General features: G+C 37.1%; 1 protein-coding gene across 1 annotated transcript in view; it reads right to left on the bottom strand.

Annotated features, from left to right (window-relative positions):
• ALDH1L2 (aldehyde dehydrogenase 1 family member L2) overlaps positions 1-21,917 on the bottom strand; it is a 28,601-nt gene continuing 6,684 nt past the window's right edge. Inside the window, exons 3-23 of the mRNA XM_054272548.1 lie at positions 20,801-21,035; positions 17,060-17,225; positions 16,147-16,248; positions 15,497-15,586; positions 14,601-14,735; positions 14,075-14,200; positions 12,599-12,690; positions 11,637-11,784; positions 11,234-11,353; positions 9,474-9,601; positions 6,874-7,024; positions 6,082-6,152; positions 5,872-5,977; positions 5,427-5,514; positions 4,894-4,987; positions 4,530-4,626; positions 3,938-4,036; positions 3,045-3,210; positions 2,398-2,503; positions 1,225-1,424; positions 1-326 (exon numbers count right to left, since the gene is read on the bottom strand). Of these exons, the coding sequence (XP_054128523.1) occupies positions 271-326; positions 1,225-1,424; positions 2,398-2,503; positions 3,045-3,210; positions 3,938-4,036; positions 4,530-4,626; positions 4,894-4,987; positions 5,427-5,514; positions 5,872-5,977; positions 6,082-6,152; positions 6,874-7,024; positions 9,474-9,601; positions 11,234-11,353; positions 11,637-11,784; positions 12,599-12,690; positions 14,075-14,200; positions 14,601-14,735; positions 15,497-15,586; positions 16,147-16,248; positions 17,060-17,225; positions 20,801-21,035 (2,576 nt within the window). The 3' untranslated portion in view covers positions 1-270. The remainder of the gene's footprint in view (positions 327-1,224; positions 1,425-2,397; positions 2,504-3,044; positions 3,211-3,937; positions 4,037-4,529; positions 4,627-4,893; positions 4,988-5,426; positions 5,515-5,871; positions 5,978-6,081; positions 6,153-6,873; positions 7,025-9,473; positions 9,602-11,233; positions 11,354-11,636; positions 11,785-12,598; positions 12,691-14,074; positions 14,201-14,600; positions 14,736-15,496; positions 15,587-16,146; positions 16,249-17,059; positions 17,226-20,800; positions 21,036-21,917) is intronic.

Genomic DNA, 21,917 nt, shown 5'->3' with positions numbered 1-21,917 from the left:
GTGGGTTTGGTGGGGGGAGGATGGGGGGAAATTGGGCTACCAACTGTTGCTGCTACATAATTCAAATAACTTCAGGGTGATTTCCAAAAGCCATTGTCTGTCGGACTAAAATCTGGACCTAATTTGTAAAAACTTATCCGTGGAATGAGTACTTGTTTTTTTGGTTGTAGCACTGCAGACAGCATGTCCTAGGTGTGGTATCAAGCGCTTCATGTGGTAATCAAGATTCAAACTCTGCTGAAAGTCTGCTTCCCAAGTGAAGCTGTTACTTTAATATTCTACAGTGATGGCTTTGGTTCTGAGATATTCATGAAGAGCTTCTTCACCTGTACAAGCACAATATTCACCTGTTAGAACAGCAGCTAAATGAATTGTGTGAGACTGTACTTTTTATTAAGAAAAAATTTGAAACACTGTAGCCAATATTTGAGTCCTTAAGGAACAATGAAAACTAATTACCTTCCCACTGTGATTTACAAACCTGGTTTGACAAGGGGCCAGACCCAACAGATTTGGAAGAAAAAGGAACTGGATTTAACAAGCAGTTCCCCAAGAAGTAGCAGTCTTTAGATGGCCATTGGGGACTCATAGCTGTATTTATGAACTTTGCTTCTCCTCTATTAAAGGTCAGAGATAGAGAAGCTGTGTGAAAATCAGTAATTTTTTTTTTCCCTGACATCATCACTCATTTTGGTTTCAGGAAATGTCTTTGAAGATTCCGAAATGAAAAATCTGTTGTGTGAATGAAATTTGATTTTCCTTTTTTCTCTGCCCTGAAGCTTGATCTGTCCAGACTTGCAAAGCTTCTTTCACAGAGTGGACTTCACTTTTCTAGAAAGTTTTTTTGAAAAGAGAGTGTTTTTTAATGCATCTTTTTCTGAGTCTGTTGACAAATTTTGGTGACATTTTAAGCTATAAAAAGTTTCCCATGCTCTTACCTAGACGAGAAACCTAAATTAGCATTCTCTCTGAGGGAAATAATATTTTGGCCAATACCATTGTTACTTGACAACCTTTCGTAGCCTATACAGAGCTCTAAAAGCTGTAATTTATTTGTCTGCTCTCAGAGCAGTTGGAGAGGAATATTCTGTGTTATTTAGCAAATGTACAGGAAATGCTGAATGGGAGGTAATATTTAGGGAGGGAGAGGAATTGGGTTAAGGATTGTAATTCTTTCATTGATTAGGACTCTGAGACAATAAATGAGGGTAGGGGACAACTTACCTAAATCTTTACCAAAGCCAGACAGTTTAAATCCACCAAATGGCGCTGCCACATCAGTTTTGTTGTAAGTGTTAATAAAAACTGTTCCAGCTTCTAGCTTTTCACTGATGTAGAGAGCTTTGTTTATGTCTTTTGTGAAAACTCCTGAAGCTAAGCCATATTCTGTGGCATTTGCCCGTTGCAATACTCCATCGACATCCCTGTGGGGGAAATAAATTATTTAATTGCAACTATGTAAAATAAACAAGTGTTAGCAACCTTCTGCCTTCAGTGTCATTGAAACAACTTTTCCCATGGCCTTTCTTCTCCAGCGAGCTTTTTAAAAGATGACTTATTAAGGACGAATCTGTGTGTCAATCTGACAGATCCATGGCAGTTCACACCCTTGCTTCAAGCTCATGAAGCTCATAACTTCACTTTTCAAAGGTTAATAGCTACACTGAGAAATGCCACAGGAAATGTTGCTACAGTACAGCTTGGGAATTAGAGCAATACAAAAATGCCTGTAAAGCAGATGATGAATCAGTTTGCTCAAATTGTGTCCAGCTTTACAAGTTAATGCAGAATTAAAGCTGGAATTTAAACTGCTATCAAAACATAACTTTTCAGACTATTTCCAGAGTGCTATTTTCTATCTGCATCTCATCTCCATACAGCTTCAAAAATCAATAGTAGTTTAAAACTTTAAAAAATTCAATGCAGTTCATTAAGACTACAGAATTTATGGATGTGAAAGGTTTTCTACATGGCTGGTTCTTAACTTTATTATTAAACTGCAGAAGATGAAACCTGATGGAAATATTTATGTGAAGTTTCTATGTAGTGTTTTAATCTCATCTGTATGCTAAATAATTCTTATGATCCAGTCTGAAAGAGATTAGAAAATACAATTTACAAAATAAATAGAGCAATTTTCATTTGCAACAGTAATGTGCCAGTGTTACACAATACACAACACTGCAGTCTTCTATAACAGGAAAAATAAGTAATTCCACTGGGAAAAATACACATTTTGTAATTTGAGCAAGCTGTTGCAATTACCACACAAACTTCACTAAAACGTTTCACAAAATACTAGGTATTCAGATTGGTCTAACAAGATTTTACGAACTACTGTGTATGCTGTTACTTCTTCACTTTGGGTGAAAATACAGTAACCAGACGAGAACATACCCATTTTTAAATTTAGAGATGACCATCACAGGACCAAAGGATTCTTCCTGGGCAATATACATGTGGTCTTCAACATCTGTGAATACAGTGGGTTCCATGAAGAAACCTAAAGAGAGGATAGAGCATGGTTTTGAGCATGGTAAAAGGGTTTGCTGTTGTCCAGGCCATTTCTGTCCCATGCTTTGAGGTCATAAATAACTTGCAACTTGAAATAGAAAATAATTATGAATGAAGTATGAATGGAAATGCATGCACTTCAAGAAAAATAGCGGACAAAAGAGTAAAAGAACAGCCTGTACAGTGACAACGTGTGCTGCTCCCTGCCCGGCTGGGAGGTCTGCATGCCACAGCCCAGGTCACTTCTTGGGGGAAGACCCCTGTTATCTGACAGCAGGAAGACAAGGTTACAGCAAGCCACAGAGGCCACTGTTCTTGCTACCCAACAAGAAGATGGATTGTAAGATCTAAATAAAGATCTCATACTTTATTTTGTTTCTCATAATATGAGATTTGAAAGCTCTGCGGTATCATGGGCTTACCTGGTACTGTTCCCACGATATTGCAACTCCACAAAATACAGCTGAGACAATCGTGACCGCTCTTGCATAAAGTGTAAAAGTTCTAAATATCTCTGGAAAGCCTTTTACCTGGTCTACGTACTTGTCTTCCTCCATACACTAGAGTGGCTCCTTCTTTTACTCCAGTTTCACAGTATTGCAGCAGCTTTTCCAAATGTGCCTTGTGATTTTGCGGACCATGATCTGTAGATCTGTCAAGTGGATCGCCAATTTTCATCTTTTTTATTTCTTCAACCTATGGGTTACCCAATTAAAATGAAGTTACATAACACAGCAATATTGTTAAAGTGACCAGAAATTAGGAATGCTGTCTTTGGTGCTAGGAAGATGGAATCTAAAAAAATACTGAATTCTTAGATATAATGCTTTTCTCTTTTTGTAATTAGGCTTTGTCTTTTGTTTCATAATCTCTAATTACTTCCAAAAGTTTTTGATGCTTTGTTCATGTGTGTATTACCTTCTACTATTAAGATAGGCATGTAAAATGTTAACTTTTACCAGTGGTAAATGACTTAGGACAGACATTTCCTGTTCTTAAGCAAAATAAATGAATTCTCCAGTGCCACAGCATGGCGACTACTGCATTTTTTAATAGCGACCTTTGTATTATTCTAGCTGTGCTTCCTATATTCCTTTTTTTGACTTTACAGAAGCCTTCTTCAAACATATTGACCTGAGTTCAGTAATTATTTGTAATCTTATTTTCCTAGTCAAATATGAATTTTCACTGAAGGTACAATATCTATTTAACTGCCACTTAGCTGTGTATTACTGGTACAAATATCTCCCTTCAATGCTTCCTTTTAACCATGTAAGAGGACCCTGAGAAGCATCACTGTCTATCATAAGCAATAATGAGAAAATAGGCAATTGAAAATAAGAAACACAAGTGTGTATAAAACTAGTGGATCCTTCTGCCACAGTAAAACATATGCTTAAACTTTAGACCTTGAATATCTTACCACTTTTCTAACAAACTCATCATGAATTGATTCTTCCACAAACAGCCTGCCAGCTGCAATGCAGTTTTCTCCTTTGTTGAAATACACTGCTCCCATACCCTGATCAGGAAAAAAACATAAATATTTATATGCATGTAGTTCAGTAGCCATTCTGCTCCCTTAGGTTGTATGCAGTGTTTGTGACCCCAGATGTTTAATGCTTTATGTTAAAGGATATTACCAATGCAATATCTTATGAACTTTGAACACAATATGGCTAGTAGGGAGGTGAATTATTATGATTGATAATTGATGCATGATTGATTGATTGATTGATCGATTGATGAACTAAAAACTATATGGCAATAGGGAGCTCAATTCTTTGTTTTGTTGTAATTGCTAATGTATATTTCTTGTAGTATTGCCTTTTTGGGGCAGCATGAACAGTTAAATTGTGCTAGCATAAAGAAATATGAGTCTGTTTTCTAACAGATCTCAAGGTTTTTCGTGTAAAGGATCCCTGGTATTTTTTTGTCAAGTCAAGAAGAATACTGCAGTACTGTGAGGATTTGGATAAAGGCTTTGAATAAATTTTACTTCAAAGTAACATTACCATTTTTACAGCTCTGTCAAGTTCACAGTCACTGAATATGATCAATGGTGATTTGCCACCAAGTTCCAGAGAAACTTTCTTCAGGTTAGCAGCTGCACTGTAAAAAATAAAAATAGTAATATAAAACCAAAATAGTAATATATACCAAATTTTTAATATATTTTTCCATTGTTTCCTTTGAATCATAACTAGTGAAAATGTATAAACTCTACTGTCCAGTAGTGATTTAATAGAATTCTACATAGGGGTAAACAACCATATACAGTTATGTTTTTTCGTTACTGCTACATGCACAACATATCTAGTAAGGTACTTCAGAACCAGACTAAGGAGTGTTTATTTATGATCCTTTTGCTGAGAGTACCTCTTCATGATCTGTTTACCAGTTGGCGTTGAACCAGTGAATCCAACTTTGCGAACATCTGGATGCTCAGAGAGGTGCTGTCCCACTAAGCCACCTATCAGAGTGAGGAAAGCAGTGTAACTGGATGGTACATGGACAAGTTTTACTATTCCAGCAGCAGCACTGGAGCTGCTGAGAAGGAGCTTACACCACAAATCAAATACAGTATCACATTTCTATTTATATTTGCAGCTTTATTCCTATGTCTATGAATAAGCTTCATAATTAAGTGAACATGTTTCTCTGTAATACGTTCTTTTCCAGAGTGTTTGTGTCAATTGTGTGAACTTGTAAAGAGTGTAGGCTGACAGCTCCTACCACTAACCAAAGCCAGATTTTTCCAATTCTCTTCTGGAAACATATGAAATCACTACATGAAAAGATGCAAGCCTAGTACCTGTGAACAGACCTATGTAATAGAGCTTCAAAAAGGTGAAGAACTTCACCAGTTTTAGCATGATTTCTCCCAGAAAAATAATGAATTCAAGTTTTACCTGAACCAGGCAGAATATTTATAACACCCTTAGGAAATCCAGCTTTAGCTGAGAGTTCTGCAAACTTCAAGGAAGTCAGAGGTGTGACCTAAGTAGAAACATTTAAATTAGGTCTCCTGTTTTAATCAAATGCATGATACCTTTTACATTCAATACATCTTAGTTTTGATACAATATTCACCTTACAGTATTGGCATATTAGAAGTGATGGCTTCTTATGGAAAATAATTAATTCTTGAAAATGAGATTAGCACCAGAGCAGAATTGGAGTCAATCAATACTTTTTATCACCATGGCAGTTTGTATTATTACAAATGCACTTTCAAATATATGACCCAGTCAACATATGACAGATCAATCTATGAGTGAAATCTACTATATTGCCTAAATCATTCTGCCTTAACAGGGGCATCTGGGCCATCTGTATATTTCTTTTTGCTCTTACCTGAGCTGGTTTGAGTACAAGGGTATTGCCTGCAGCCAAGCATGCTGCGCTCTTCCATGCAAGCATCATCAGTGGGTAATTCCAGGGGATAATAATTGCACAGACACTTCAGGTGGGGAAAAAGGGAGAAAGATTACATATTTGATGGCAGCTTTTCAATGGCTTTTCTGCATGTCAAATCTGTCACTAAGAAGAAAAAGTGACACTCACCCGATTGGCTCTTTCTTGGTGAATGTTAGATTATGGTTTGGCCGGGCCTGGTTAATTGGAATTGTAGCACCCTAAAAGATAAAGGAGGGACAAATCTTCATACTGATTTATAACTTTTATTACAAATATATTTGCCATGTAAGTATGTTTCAGAAAGCTACAGAGTAGGCTTCAAAATCACAAGCATTTTTGCATGAGGGAAAGGGGCACAGATGCTTCTACTGTATGATTTCCTATTGTGAATATTGTAAGGGTCCTGATTGTCAGCTGGGTGAAATAACAGCACAGATTAAAAAAAGTATGGGAGAACATAAATCAAGGGTCTGATGAACAAAAATAAAGCTGGATGATATTCTTGATTGGTCTTAAAGATACTGGAAGAAATGCTCTTGAATGTGTGCCACACGTTCTGCCATCAAGCAAACTCACCAGCCTTGGTCAGACTGCAGCAAAGCACAAGTCTCTGCACTTACCTGCTTAATAAGCACAGTGACATTCTGCTCCATGAATAACCAAGAGCTGACCAAGCAAGTATATTCACTGTGACACCTCAGCTGATTTCTTCACTATTTAGAGCGACATTCTAAATCCATATTCTCCAGATGGAGGTGGACTTTCCTTTTGTATTGACAGGGAAACCCATTCTAGGTAAAATTCTAATTTTGCTTTAGTTTTTGATTCCTCAGTAAATTTTTCCTTTTACTACTTTTTGGCACTGTTTCAGAAGAATAACAACAAAAAAGAAGTGTAGAGAAGCACTGCCATTGATACTTCCTTTACATATTCACTTGCCTGAATTTTGTCACACCATCCAGCAAAGTATCTGAATGTTTGCACAGACATTCCAATATGAGTCTTCAGAGCTAAAGTGTAGACAGCTCCTGAGTCAATAGACTCTATTGTCGCTAACTCCTCTTGATGTTCTTCCATCAGATCTGCAAGTCTTTAATAAAAATGTTAAAAATCCGCATTAAAGGAAATGACATCTAAAATTATATTAGGTGTGGCAAAGAAGCATAATAAAAATAGCATTGCCACTAAATTTGAAGGTGGAGGCACTGCTCCTTAATATCAGCCAAGGATTGAACAATTGCCCATTACTCTGCAAATGCCTTCACATTGGCTGTAGTAGAGACTGAATGAAGACATGAACTGTGCAAACTCACTTAAGGTGTAAGTAAGACCATAATAAGTATTACTAAATTGATAATAACTATCAATGTCTCAAAAATACATCTGCACAGATTGATATCTGTACTTATGAGGCACTACTGTTAGTTTAGTGTCCCCTGTTCAGGTCTATTTGCATCAAAAATTTTCACATTCAGTCCTCCACATTGTCTCACATGCATTAATGTTTTTCTTCAACTTCCCTCTGTGATTTGGTACTCAGATATATAATCAGTGCTCCTACGTGATTTTAAGAGCTTAAGAAAAGTGCATTTTGGATCCTGTAAAGAGTATTCAAAACGGTGTAAAACTTGTGAAATTTTTTCATTATGTAAATTCTGGCAATTTGAACCATTTGCATAGATGTGGGAAAATGCTCTTTTAGTACCTGTTTTAAGTGTACCTTGGAGACCCAGCTACAGGTCACAGCGTTGGCAGTGTTGTATAAGAGAATGGATTTGGGCATGTGAGGGACAAAGGAGAAGGTTCCATTTAAAGTCTGCTTAATATTTTCTATTAATGATTCCTTAAGACAAAGCAGCAGAGCTAGGAGCTTTAATGGCACATACATTCCCTTTGGTTCAGCACGCAAAATCTCCAATTTGAACAGAGGCCTGAGAACAAGGGGTCTTATTTCTCTGGTCCAGAGAGAGCTTTTATCCACTGGGAATGGTTTGCAACATAAATTACTCTGGTGTTTTATCCTAAAGTTCCCTAAGCAAAGCTTTTAATCCAGGGATAACCAGCCCATGGTAAGGGAACTGTATTTTTCTCTACCTAATATAGCTATTCTTGCAAATCTTCCAAGTCTAAAAGAGAGCAGGAGTTTTCACACCTTAAAATTTTCTCTGACTCTCTTTAGGTCAGAGTTAACTTCGTCTCTCAAGTACTCTACATTCCTGATACAAATTAAACACAAGTTTATACATGCCTTGAATATGTGCACACTTATGAAAAACATAAGTATTTAACGTTCAGCTCTGACTTGACCATTTTCTCTTGTGATGACTACTAACTTTGCAAGAGTCCTGCAGGCCTTTTTCCATGGCCTGGTCACATACTTAGTAAGACAAGAATGTTCCGCTTTGCTTTCATTCTTTTTTGCTAAGATTCCTGCAATGTTTTATAAAACATGTGGCATTTTTTCAGGAGAAGCAACCTGAAAAAGTAGCTTCTTTACTCATGTCTGCTCATTCATTTGCATGTTTAGACCTGAAAAAGCATTGAAAGCTTTTCATATAGCCCACAAAAGAGGTTTTCTTTATAGGAAAGCTCTGATGCTTCTAGTCACCTGAAGTTTGTAGGACAGTGTTCTCCCTGTGCTTTGGGAGAAGCATCATACTGCATATGGAGGATCTATAATACTTGGGGTTTTATTAGCTGCCTCCTGTGTCACGCTCACACTATCTAGTCAGCATTGCCATCTTTCTAAGATCACCTCTACCCCTTCAAGAACCAAAGCTCACCATTAAAATAGCATTAATTCAACAAAACCTCTGCTTATCTTCTGAACCAACAGCAACATGGCCAAAAATAAGAACCAGGCATTAACCATACACGGTGAGACAGATAAAAAAAGAGATAAAAGTATCTCAGGTAAATGTTTGAATTAGCTTAGAAAATTCCTGCACAGGACAATTTTTTCTCTGCAGACCATAACACATCTCCTACAGTGGGTCTTTAGCCAGCTGCTGGTATATGATCCTGGAAAAATCTAGCATCAGTTACAGTCTACTTCAAAATTAGTGGCAATGAAGATGTACATTTACTGTATGGAGTGCACATGCAGGCAGTCTTAGCAAGGTCAAATCTCTGCCTACCTAACTCACGTACAGTTCTTAAAGCTTAGCCTCACTTACATGGAAGGATGGGTGTTTACAAGGGAATTCTCAATCTTTGCAATGAAACTCATGTAGATTAAATGAAGACATCAAGTATTTAAAATATATTCTGCTCAAATTCTTTGCTTCCATTCATAAATAATAATGAAAGGTTGGCAGCAGTGAGAGACCACAAGTTCTCTGACACAAGAAAGGTTGGCAGGCTAAGAGCTGAGACTGCTACACTGAAATCAATCAGGGGATGAAAAGATGGCTAGTCTGGATCCTCTGACAGTGGAATTATGAACATCCATCACCTTGAGAAAATGTATACAACAATTCTTCAGAGAAACAAAACAAGATTTGAGGAAATGAAACAAATGCAAGCTGTCTTGTACATACCTGTACATTAGTCGCCCCCTTTCCCTCGCATTCATCCTCCCCCATTCACCATTTTCAAAAGCCTCCTTTGCTGCTGCCACTGCCTTGTCAACATCAGCCACTGAGGCAGAAGATACACTGGCTATTACCTGTGCAAAGGTAGCATTGTGTTAGCTCAAAAAGAAATATTGGGATACAGAATGTTACTCCTTCCTCCCAAGCTTCTAGACTGGGTATAAGCAAATACTTAATATCCTCATCTGTGGCAGTTGTCGTGGGCGAGCCACGTGGGCTGCAAAAAGTTTAGACACAATTGAGGTGGCAGAATTTGGAGGACATTGCAGGGAGACAGATTCTTTAATCTTTCTTTTTCTTCAAAGTAAGGTGCACTGTCCTGTGGCTGCGTTTCTCCTCACAGAGAAAAGCAAGGCGCACCTTCCCAAGGATATTTTCTGGGAATCGTAGTGAGGAACCTCAGAGAAAGAGGAAACAATTCTTATCTCATTTGCTGTGCCTCTGTTTGTGCAAAAGTAGAATGCAATATGGAGATTGTTTACCCAAAGTGATGGGTTTTGGTTTCATTGGCCTATCAGGGCCAAGTGCATTGGACATGCTGACTGTCAGTCAGCAGACAGGGACAAGATTCTGTTCAGTTGAGTTGAGTGCTGGTGCAGATTCAGTTTATATGCAATATAGTGTAAAAAAGTAATTAATTAGCCTTCTGATACCAATGGAGTCCTCCTTGTCATTTCTTCCCTTCATCAGGGTTGCCCTGCTTATACTATATTGTCCCACTGAATCTCACCCTCTCTTTCCATATATAAAACCAATGTGGTATTGGTTTCACACTTCCAACAAAAGCTGGAAGTCTTTTTGTGTGGTATCTCAATCTAATATCTCAACACGCTAAAACAACTCCCACATGTTCCATTTCTAAGGAATGGAGCTTCTGTTATCATAAACCACCATAAACACACAGTATTTTATGATGATTGTGTTCTAAATACACACATTGTAAATCCTAACACAGAATGGTTTTGACTTTCATTCCATTCTATAATGAGTTTCAGGAAAAGTATCAGAGTCTGACTTCTAATGATAGTGAAATTTTTGTCATTGATTTCAGGAGACTTCATTTACTTCAGAATTAAATGGCATCTACATGGATATCAGAATCACTTCTCTTATATATAATTCATAGTTATGATCTGCTCAACCAATATTGGGTAGTTCAACAGTATGTATCAAAGTGCAACAGTATGTATTTTCCTATTGAAAAGTTATTTTTCTTACTGGGAATTTAAAGGGACATTTTAGTGTCAAAATTTTGACATTTTAGTGTCAAAATTACCCTAATGTATCAGACTTACTTAAAAAGTAAAAAAAAAGAAGTTGATTACTGACAGAAATATACCAAATATCCTAAAAGAAACACTTCTTTAGCAAATAAACTCCATCAATTTCTGTTTGCAAAGCTAAACAAGAATGAAATCAAGGCAAAATGTTCAGCTGGGTGTGAAAAGTGATGTAATGATTGAAGTAGAAGTAGGTTATTTTTGCTTTGCAGCTTGACTCAAATGGAAGAAATCGTAGAATACCCCAAATGTAAAGTAAACTGAAATTTGAAATGATTTAAAGAGGTTGTTTAATTTATTATACTTTAAAATACAAGTTTTAAAATTTAAGTTTTAGAATTAGCAATATTCAGGTGATGTTTCAGATTTTTAATAGGCAATACCAATTCAATAAACTGGCATTAATCATATTTAGAAATTACTTACTGATCCATCTGCTGGATTTATAGTGTCATATGTTTTTCCATCATCAGCATCTATAAATTTCCCATTTATGAAACATTGGTATGGCATATTCACAGTCATGTTGTTCATATTTTTTGAAACCTGGATGAAATAAAATCTAAATTATTTTAAAATTATAATAACTAAAATTTTAATGTAGCTTAACAAGCTTTTGATATCTCCAGCCAATATCCAGACACATTTTAGCCTATATATGTGGCTGTTAGAAGTAAAATGTAATGGAAAGCAGATACAAATATATAGAAGTTTGTATAACCAAGTAGTTTGCTTTCCTACTGCATCAAGCAGTCTAATAAAATGCATTGTCTGCCCTCCCATAAAACCCGGGAAAGACTAAGCAACAATGCAAAATTAAAGGCCTTACATAATCAATGACTAACTCTTCTTCTTTGTCTTCTCCTCTGAGTCTTCTGACAGCCATCTGAATAAAGTCTGCAAACTTAGTGGCCATATACACATCTTCATTCTGTAGCTGCAGTCCACAATGTTTCTGTTTGATCTCTTCTAGCATTCTAAAGATTTTGAAGAAGGAGTAAGTTTAATTAAAAATTAAAGAATTCTTCAGATAATTGAATCATTAGAAGGGTAAAAGGGATCAAAACTGGGCCTCACTTTGCATGTATGTGAATATGTGTGTGTGTTTCTCTGAAAAGGGCACAGAAATTATGCACTTTCCTGAAATCTGTTGGTTTAATTGTGGATGCTATGAAAAAGAAAACATCATTTCTGGAATACTCTCAATAAAACTTTTGAAAATCAATTACTAGAAGATATTTATATGCCATTGGAAAATAATATTTGGGACTACTCCAACCAAAATATGGAGGACTTTGAGCTTGGTAGGTATCCAGCACAATAATCAGTTTGTTTAAAAATGCTGGTTTTATATTAGGGTCTGTGCTGCAAAAAGAAGGCAAACGAGGTGACCCAAGCCATGACAAACTCAGTGCATCTTTAAGCATGGGCTCAATTCTTTCTGTGAAAGGTTTCTCTTTCCCTCTGGGAAGGTCTTTGCTCAGGTTCCCAGTCAGTCCCCTGGTCTGGAGATACCTGTGGCTGCACACAGACAGGTTTGAGCATCACCATGCTCCCCTGGGCGTGGTGTTCCTGAAGTTTAGGGGAATTTTCCTTCAGTAGAAAGAGCAGGATTACAGCAATATCTCATAAATTAAGGAGAAGAACTGCTTCCAAGGTAAGAAAGGAAATATTAAGGTTATTGGAAAACATAGAGGGATTAGGTTTTTTAACACCACTGATTTAAATGCACCATGACAACTTTTTTCATTAACTTTGGCTTTGCAATTTCCTTATTTTGAATATTCCTACCTGACAACATGCATAGAGGATGCTCCAGATTTGAAGAAGTCTGTGGAATCCTCAATCACAGCAACATTGCTTAAAATTCTCTTCCAAATAGCCTAATAATACAGAACAATAACAGAGTTAATAATGAATAATCATCTAATAGCAAAAAGTATTTATCCAACTGTATTTTCTATATATTACTACCTAAAACATATATTATTTCAAAGGTTTCTAAAACATGAAGTTATTTTAAGAGGGTCTAGAACAGTCTAGAGACATGATGTCAGACAAGAAATTTTTCAGTACAATTAGATGATCAAAATATAGTATTTTGTCCATGGTAATTTTACCCAATCAGGCAAGAAACCTGAATGGTGTAATGCTAAAACTTTTCAGGCCCATCTTTGAAAGATGTTTTATCCTCCAAATAATAAGTTCCTATTGCATTACAGAATGTGTCATCAGTATAGGCAAGGACAGCCTAGGGCACTTTATGAATGGATTGATGGTATTTCAGGCACCTGGCCAAGGCTGAGAAGTAGTTTAAGCTGCATGCATGAGATGGAGAAATAAACAGTTCAGTAACTGGTAATGTAATATTTCAATTAATTATAACTGAGTTTTGCAGTTAGCAGGCAGTGTCATCAATTGATCAGTTTATAATTCTTTTCATAATTTTCTGTCATTCAATAGCTTCAGGCTGCATTTAGGTTGCTGGCAGCAGGTTCAAGGTAATCTTGAATCAGCAGCTTAAAATATTAGTACATGAAGCTGCCTGACCTGTGCCAAAAGTTATAACCCTGCAGTAGAGTCAGCACAAGGGAAGACATCTATGATTCATTTGCTCCGGCACAAAACTTTAATGATAAATGCAGCTCTCAGCTAAGCCCCTGACACTACAGAGGGATGGATTTCAGGAGAGGGTAGGAAAGTTCCTCTCTGGCTATGAGAGTTTTCTGCTCCAGCTGTTCCCATCCCTCTGGCAGCCAGCCCCTTGTGTGTTGTTGTGGTAGAAGAAGTGCACACAGGTACAGTGAGAAAACTGCTGCCTTTTGCTTTTAGAAAGCTGTTTTGAGACTCCCTGGAGCCTGTCCAACAGGCCCATTCTGAGCACATCTTAGTGATGAACACCACAGTGAAAAAAAGATTCCAAGAACTGTCCGAGTCTGCCAGTGTTGAAAACTTCACTTCTATGAGGTGAAGCTCAGTCTGTTTTTCCTCACCCCACCTTCATCACTTGTAGATATCTACCACTACCTGCACTGACTGTTTTTGTATCACCTGTATCTGAAAGAAAACTTTGTAAAGCGAGACAAATACACCAGTGAATCCCCACCTGAATTAATATCAATAACTAAACCTTCACCCCCAATATACTTTGAGTACATTTTATCAAAAATTTATTTGCATGACTAAACAAAAGATATGCCTTGCCAAAAATAAGTATGTAAAGCTTTTGTCTGAATAATATCCCACTGAAGCAGTTTAGGGAATTACTCTGATATCTTCTGCAATCTTTTTCTCCTCTTCTGTAAGTTCCAGGGCAGCTGTGTCATCAGCAGAGAAGTATTTAGATGCAGGGATCATTTTTCCATCCTCAAACTGCAGATTTCTCACTAATACCTGAAAAATGAGAGGATATGATTTTAAATTGTTTGGGAGGTAGCACATCCTTGGGTAAAGAGTTTTTAGGCATTAATAGAGTGATTGAAATAGTGAAATAAATTGCTTACAGGAAATCTGATATGACGCAGGCAATTTAGCACAGGCCACTCGTACCTGTCTTTTAAATTCTGTCCTAGTAAGAACAGATTTTACTCCATATAGGAAATTACTATGAATTGAGTGAAAAGCACAACGTGAATGTCTTCTCTATAGGATGGTAGAGGATTGATAAAACTCCAAGTGAATCAGCTGTCAGTCGGTAGCACCTGGATTTATCTAGCTTGACAGTTCCGCACTACCTGCCCTTCTTGCGCAAACTATTCCATCCATGCTTATGTTTGCCAGACTGAGCACTTACCATCTTCCCATCATTTCCAAAAACAACTAAACCATTCTTTGTCACAAGTCCTGGTCTTGAAGCACCTTTTATTGTCAGCTCTTGTCCAGCAGGCACTGAAGCATCAAGTAATGATGAGCCATAAAAAGTAACCACCTAAAAAGAAATGTAATTAAACGTGCACAGGTTCTAGGTGCGCTGTAAAGTTTTAACAACTTTATTATACTGTTTTGAAGCTTTAATATAATGGAAATAAAATATAATTACCTATACATGGAAAACATGTTACAACATTTCTAGATCTTTACAACTCCGAACAAGTAAAACTTCGCAAATTGCCTAAACCTGCAAAGCAGCTGAGCTGTAACAATATGCATACTGCAACCAGTGCAGGAAAGGGAGCAGCTTTTGACAGTGCATGCCCAGAGTGAGGGACCATTTCACTCTATAAAATTCCAGAGATTTATTTTTGCAAACTATCTAGGCCCACATCTTCTTAAAATGAAACCCTGTTATTTCAGCAGCCCACAGTGTTTCATTTTGCTGTCCATACTGTGATGTTGGCCACTATACGTGGGCTGTATTATATTGTAATGCATACCTGCTTCCCAAAATGACTGGCACAGTTTGTTCTACTCTTCATACCTTTGTACCATGTCTCTTTTTCTTCATATATTGTACTTATCTTTCTTCAAATTAAATTAATTCTGCTATTAAGACCTCTTAACTACTGTGCTCTGCATATTTCTTTAGGTGCCTGTTCTAGATGCACACAAAACATAAAGTCATCAGACCAGAGCTACTCCAGTGTAATAGCCATTTATATTCACCTGTATGCAGATATCTTTAATTTTATAATAAAAAGGAGTCAAAAAAGGAGTATAGATAAAAATATTTTTCCGGTTTTCAGAGCATACCTGTCCATTTATTGTTGTCCATGCTCCAGGCACTTTATCATGCCCTCGAATCCAATTGTGCAAAGCTGCTGCAGGTTGGTCCCAGGAGATCTAGGAAATCAAGACATGATAGGATGCACCACCACACCTTCCCAAACACAAATAAGATCATATAATGCAGTAGGGATGCTTAGATAAAATAATTCTAATATGGGAATTCAATTAATATTTGTATCTGTTGTTTATATGGCCAGTGTTATTTTTTGGCACTAGAAGGAAAGGCGCCAAAACTTTTTTTTCCTAAAATCAAATGTATTTCTGGTAGAGAATTTCATATGGCCTGTTGGCAAACAAAGAGAGTGACCTTTATTCAATTTTGTATTCACAAGTATGGTGGCTTACTAAGAATCCACTGAAATTGCAGCTGCTTCTTAGCCGCCTGTACATGATCCCGAATAGGACACCAGGTTTCTAAATACATGTAACTACTGAAAGGAAAATGGGACTTAAACAAGGGCTCCATTACATGCATCCTGAGAGGTATTCCAGGAAAAAGAGGTAAGGAAACAACTCAGTTAAAATTCACGTTAACTTCATATTGCTGCTACTGTAATCTGAATTAATAACTTTTCTAGTACTATGCACAAAAAAATGGTGTTACTTCACACTACCTCTGCATTTTCCTTTTTCTGGATCCTTTCATATGTTGCCCCTTCTTCAGGCTGAGGTATACGAGGGGCCTTACCATTAGCAATTAGATGTACAGCTTCCACCTACATGAAAAAGTAGGTTTAATGTTAGCTTGGTTCACCTTTTTCTTCAGTCATACTTCAGAATGACAGCATAAGACTTTCTGCCACAAGGATGAATTGGTTTCGAATTTTTCAAACCTGATATTTCCAAACTCCAAGGGACCAGTGCTGCCCTGAACAAACATGTGTGTTTCCTTGAGTCTCTTTGACAAAAGAAATAGCCTCCAGAATTTCATGGGAGCACCTAGTCACCAAACTCAGAGCAGCTATCTGAATTCTCCAGAACAAAAATGTGCCTCAGTATGATTGCATTGAACTTTTTCCTTTTTCTCTCTCCAAAAAGTTATTTTTCTGCATTTAAATAAAAGGAGAGAAAAAAATCTCTAAGGAGCAATGCTGAGTATTTTTGTGCCTTTTTTTAAATTCACTTTAAAAAATACAAAAAATGACAAGCATAGAAAACCCAAAGGTAATCCACCAGAACTCTGAGCCTCAAACACCATACTGCTGTTTTTTAAAAAAATCTCACACCTAATTTTTTTGCTGTTGCTAAGCCTTTAAAAGATTCGGTCTTGTATGGAAAGAGCCACATTCCAAACAAATTCAACTTCATGCCATCTGTGGAAACAGAATATGCTCTGCCTGCTGTCAGCAGCAAATATTCTGAGGTCATATCCTCAGCTGTTGGGCAGCTGCACAGCTCCAGTGAAATCTAGGATTTGGCTGAGTATCACAACCTCTGCCTTCCCAAATGCATATATCTTGTCTGTTTTTCCTTTACTTTCAAGCCCTTTTCCTCTTAAAAGCTGGTATTTAGTACAGTTAAACATACCATAGCCTTTATTCCTTCTGGGAAGAGAAACCGGTTATACAGGTCATCCACGGTATCATTTTGGCCAACATCACATTCTCGCTGTAGAAGTATCGGTCCAGTGTCTAAACCATCATCAGCCCAAAAAATAGTAAATCCTGCTTTCTTATCTCCTTGAATTAAAGTCCTAGGCATAAAAATACTTACAGTAAATACAGAAAAATTAAAGTAGTTAGGAATATCAACTCGCATGTTACATTCATGTTTGCATTCATTTTCTTCAGGAAGATAGAAAAGAAAATCCTAACAATCTTTGCTATATTTTCACTGCTCACTTCACATCCAGGAACCCACAGTTTTGAAACTGTTGATGTATGGTTCCCACAAAGTGACATAGGAAATGCTGCAAGTGAACCCAGGCTGTCTCACATAGTTCACTGTGATAATTACTTTTAAAGTATTATTAATGGTAAGACACAGAGCAAAAGCTGTGCAACAGTTATGACAGAATTTTAAAGATGGAAGCATCTAACAGAATATTATCTTAATAATTCATGATTGTTTACTGTAATTAGCTAAGCCTCATGGCTCATCTGTAGGTCAAAAAGGAAAGTACATTTGACACACAGCTGAAAAGGAGTTAAACTCAGAGTGGAAAATGATAAATATGCAACTGTTTAAGGAAAAGTTATTAATGGAATTAAGGCTTTCCAGCCAGATTCTGAGCTGCTGTGCATGAACATAGCAATGCTTACATTAGACCTGTGCTGATTTAGCTCAGCTCAGAATCTGCTTCTGCATCCAAAGGGAGCTTCAGCCACCTAAAATTTTACAGCTCTCCTTTGGCATGTGTCTCAGAATAATGGAAAATCAGACTGAAGTTTGCTATAGGGAGCAGCCAGAAATTATGAGAAAAATATTTTCTGCATGTTTTCAGCCATTTGTATGCATGCAAACTTCAATGCTATTTTAAGTAATACATATCTCATGTAAGTATTCCCTCAGCAGCCCATGTTGTAACAGGATTGTCTGAGATCTGGCTTATACACAGGAAGATTCATTATTAATTATAAGCAGTGAAAGCTGCATTACTAAAATGAGTGAAGTACACAAAAGTACATATAGGATGAACAAGGGACAAACTCCAAAGAAAACTGTGGAAGTTGGCAGGTATAACAGAAGTGAAAGCTTACAGAAGTTTGGCTAGCACTTATCAGATCTTTCACATATTTAGCTGCATTTCTTCTGGTTTTTATTTCGTAAAAATTCCAAAAGAGTTCTCTAGTGAGAAATGGATGTCCTCAGCATGGAAAAGAAGGTTTTATAAGCAAATGCCTCTGATGCTGAATAGGTGACAAGGTAAGGACTACTGTGTGTCCCCTCCTCTGTCCGCTAGCTCCCTCCACAAAGGGCTGCTGATAACAGAGTGGCAGCAGCTGGAACAGACTGTAACGGAAGTGAGTGAGGAACCCTCTGCACCCCAGGGCCCTTGTTTGTATCTAGTTATGTTTAGCCATGCCTAATTCTCAAAGGTTTTCTTGGTTATACTGTGGGGATAAAGGATCTGATCAGCACCAGGGCTGTAGCCGCAATATGTGAAAGTAGTGATTAGAGTGAGGGGTGAGAGGGTGAAACACAAGAACAGTCAGTCAAGGCCAAATCCTAGTTTAGTTTAAAGGCCTTGGGACAATGGCCTTTACTTGAGAAGGGCAGGAGAAGATAGATTCCTTTTGCAGAAGGAATATGCAAAATAGAGCAAGACACAGTGATACAACACTGTAATCCATTCCATTTCTGCAAATCTTTGCACTTGCTGAAAGAACTTCCTGAAAGAGTTTGTGTCTACACCTTCCTGTGAAATACATCTTGATGAACTTCTCCTCCATAAAAGCATCCTTTTAGAGCTCTCTATATATGAGGTTGCACAATTTACCAACAAACTGCATGGAATAAAAGGATCTTATTTATTTGGAAAAATTCTACTACTTGATGTCTTTGCTGGCTGCTCCCTGACTTTTGATTAGAATGAGCAAACATTCCTTTTTCATCTTTCCATGTCTTCCATGACTCAGCTAGCGTGTGTCCTTCCCAATGACCTCTTTTCCAGTCTGAAGACTCCATTATTTGTCTCCAGTCATGTGAAAACTGTCCTATACCCTTGACCATCTTTCTTAGCCTTTTCTGAACTTAGCTAGTTCATGTTCCAACTGAGATGCAGACAGTATTTAAGACCACAGAATCACAGAATATTTTGAGTTGGAAGAGACCCACAAGGACCATCGAGTACAACTGTTGAATGAATGGATCCTTACATGGTGAGTAACAATAATCCTTTTCTGAGTAACAACAATTAATTTTAACACTGCTTATATATAGTCATGGGGGTTTCCCCCTTGTGTGCATTGTGTAATGTTTCTTAATTTTGAATTTGACCTCTCATTTTCTTACTCTCACATTATCACATTTACTCATTTGCATGGAAAGTGTATTCCTTATTATTTAAGGAATTTAAATATTTAAATCAGAGTCATTGATCTAAAGTTTCCTGGCTTTTAAAACTGGTATTACTTTTGCTATTTCCCAGTCACCTGCATCAACATAACCTTAAGAAAATGAAATGTTGCACGTCATCTCAAATCTGCAACTTCCAATTTGCTGAAGTCCTGTGGTCCTGACAAAGAGTTTCTTATTCCTTCATCAGTTCACGAAAATGTCTTCTGCTCACAATTCAGCTCAAAAGAATTGTTTTGATTTATTCCACACAAAGAAGGACTGTAGGATAGTAACATCTTAAGCTCCTTTAACTTGAATACCAATACAGATTTCCTACTGGGGTATTCTCTTTGATAAAATACCTTTGTTAAATCCCACATCTCTATCACTTACATACCTCCCACCTTTGAGATATTTGGAGGAACTGTTGGTATTACATTTTGTGCCTTAAAAAGCTGGTTCTTTATTTATTTTCTGGACTGTCTCACTCTCATTTTCTGCTGAGTTGATGCTATTTTACTTTACACACTTGGAGACAACTGACACTTTTTGAAATCTTTACCTCTCTAATAGTCTCCTCAACACCTCTGTTTAAGTATTTCAGCTTAGTACTTTTTCCAGGAAGGATTAAATTTAAACAAAACTAAGTATGCTGTTGCTTTGAATCCACAACACTGTGGATTCAGATAATCGTCATGCTGCCTGTAAGATTCTTTTAAAATTGTTTCTCCATATTTAGATTATTTTTTACTGAATTTAGACACTGTGATAATGTCATTTCTGTAGTCACAAGAGTGCCAGATTTGAGTCTATTGAGGCCATTTTTGCAGTGTAGTTCTTTTAGGGTGATGATTTGAGCCTGTCTTGTGAGATAAAGCTTTTTCTTGTGGGCTCTCTCTTCTCCCTTCCACTCTGTGAAATCTTAGGGTCTGCATCAGACATTCCTGTGATAGTTATCGAGTGTTTGTGGGGATGAGTCACTAGAGCAGTGTTCTGCTTATGGAAACTCCAGATTGTCGATTCATACATGTGAGTAAAATATATGAATGTACAGCTCATACCACTGATCCTCCCAGAGAAACAGCTGAGCTCACATTGGAAATAATAATGAATCCCAGATATGAAGTGCAGTTCATGTACCAAATAGTCAGCTGCTCAAGAGAAGTTCCTTCAGACCACTTGCAAGTCAAGAGAACAGCAGCATTTACAAGAGTAACAGGTGCAGACCAGCACCTTGACAAACACGTGGTTTTGGTGCACAGAACTCACCAGTTGATTGCAGAAGCTCCTCGGTGGCGTGGTAGGATGGATGGATGGTAAATAATAGAGCCATGTTTTGGGCAGTCAATAACATCCATGGGGATAAACTGTGTACAGAATGGAAGGACATTTAACTCTGCTCCAACTGATTTGTAGGCTGCAACTACTTCCTGGATAGGCTTGCCTTTAGCTCTCCATTTGGGGAACTTAAAAACAGGAGTACCGTCCTTCTCTGCTGCCAGTGCTGAGGGACAAGAACAGTATTATTTTTTTTTTTCATTTTGTGTTAAAAATTCAAGTCAGAGACATATGACATGACAACTGAAGTGAATCATCGATTATGTGACCACAGAGTGCTCTTCTGTATGCTGTTTAAAAACCTTTGTGCTTGGATATATTTTATTAATTCTGTCTTTGACTATCTTTCCTATATCTTAGGTAAATCTCAACTTTCAGTTCACTCTTATGACTTTGCTAGTAAGTACCAATGAAACAGAAAAGACAGGTAATCAAACTTTACTTTCTCTTTTTTGTCTGTGAAACTGGATTTTGAGCTTGACCTGAAGCATCTTTAGCCTGTTGATTAAATCTTAGGTAAATTCTTATTTAAATATTATTCCATGCAAGTTAGTGTGTACTGAAGTTACTTTAAGAAAATAAAGACTGTAGCTGACTGAGGGCACAGAAAACTTCAGGAAACACTTGAGACTTAAGCTTTTGAGTCATCTGGAAGTAAAAAGAAGTGAAGTTATTAAGCAATTTAATTTCATTTTTTTCCCCAATCAGGAAAGATTTGACTAAATTAATCCTGTGGTTTTAGTTAAAAATAAACACATTGCAAGATTGGAAGATTTACTCAGTTGCATTTGTTAGTGTAACAACTGTACAAGAATAATTCATATAATGTTAACAAGTTATGCTATATTGTACATAAACTTTTTATACAATGTAATCCAACAAGACTTGGATAGTCAATTTTTCGTTTTCTAAGCTAATAGTTGCCTTCTCTAATTCTTCTAAAGTATGATTAAATCTTTTAATGAGGTAGAGTTGAGAATTACATGCTAGTCTGTGAACACCACAGCACCAGTAAGCAAAACTTATGTTTGATTCTTCCCTCATGAGA

The sequence above is a fragment of the Melozone crissalis genome, unplaced genomic scaffold, assembly GCF_028551555.1.
Source record: "Melozone crissalis strain CALT ecotype California unplaced genomic scaffold, PUWL_Pcris_2 ptg000004l_1, whole genome shotgun sequence".
Classification (NCBI taxonomy): Eukaryota; Metazoa; Chordata; class Aves; order Passeriformes; family Passerellidae; genus Melozone; species Melozone crissalis.
Note: the sequence above shows the minus strand (reverse complement) of the source record. Positions and strands in the feature narration are given on the sequence as shown.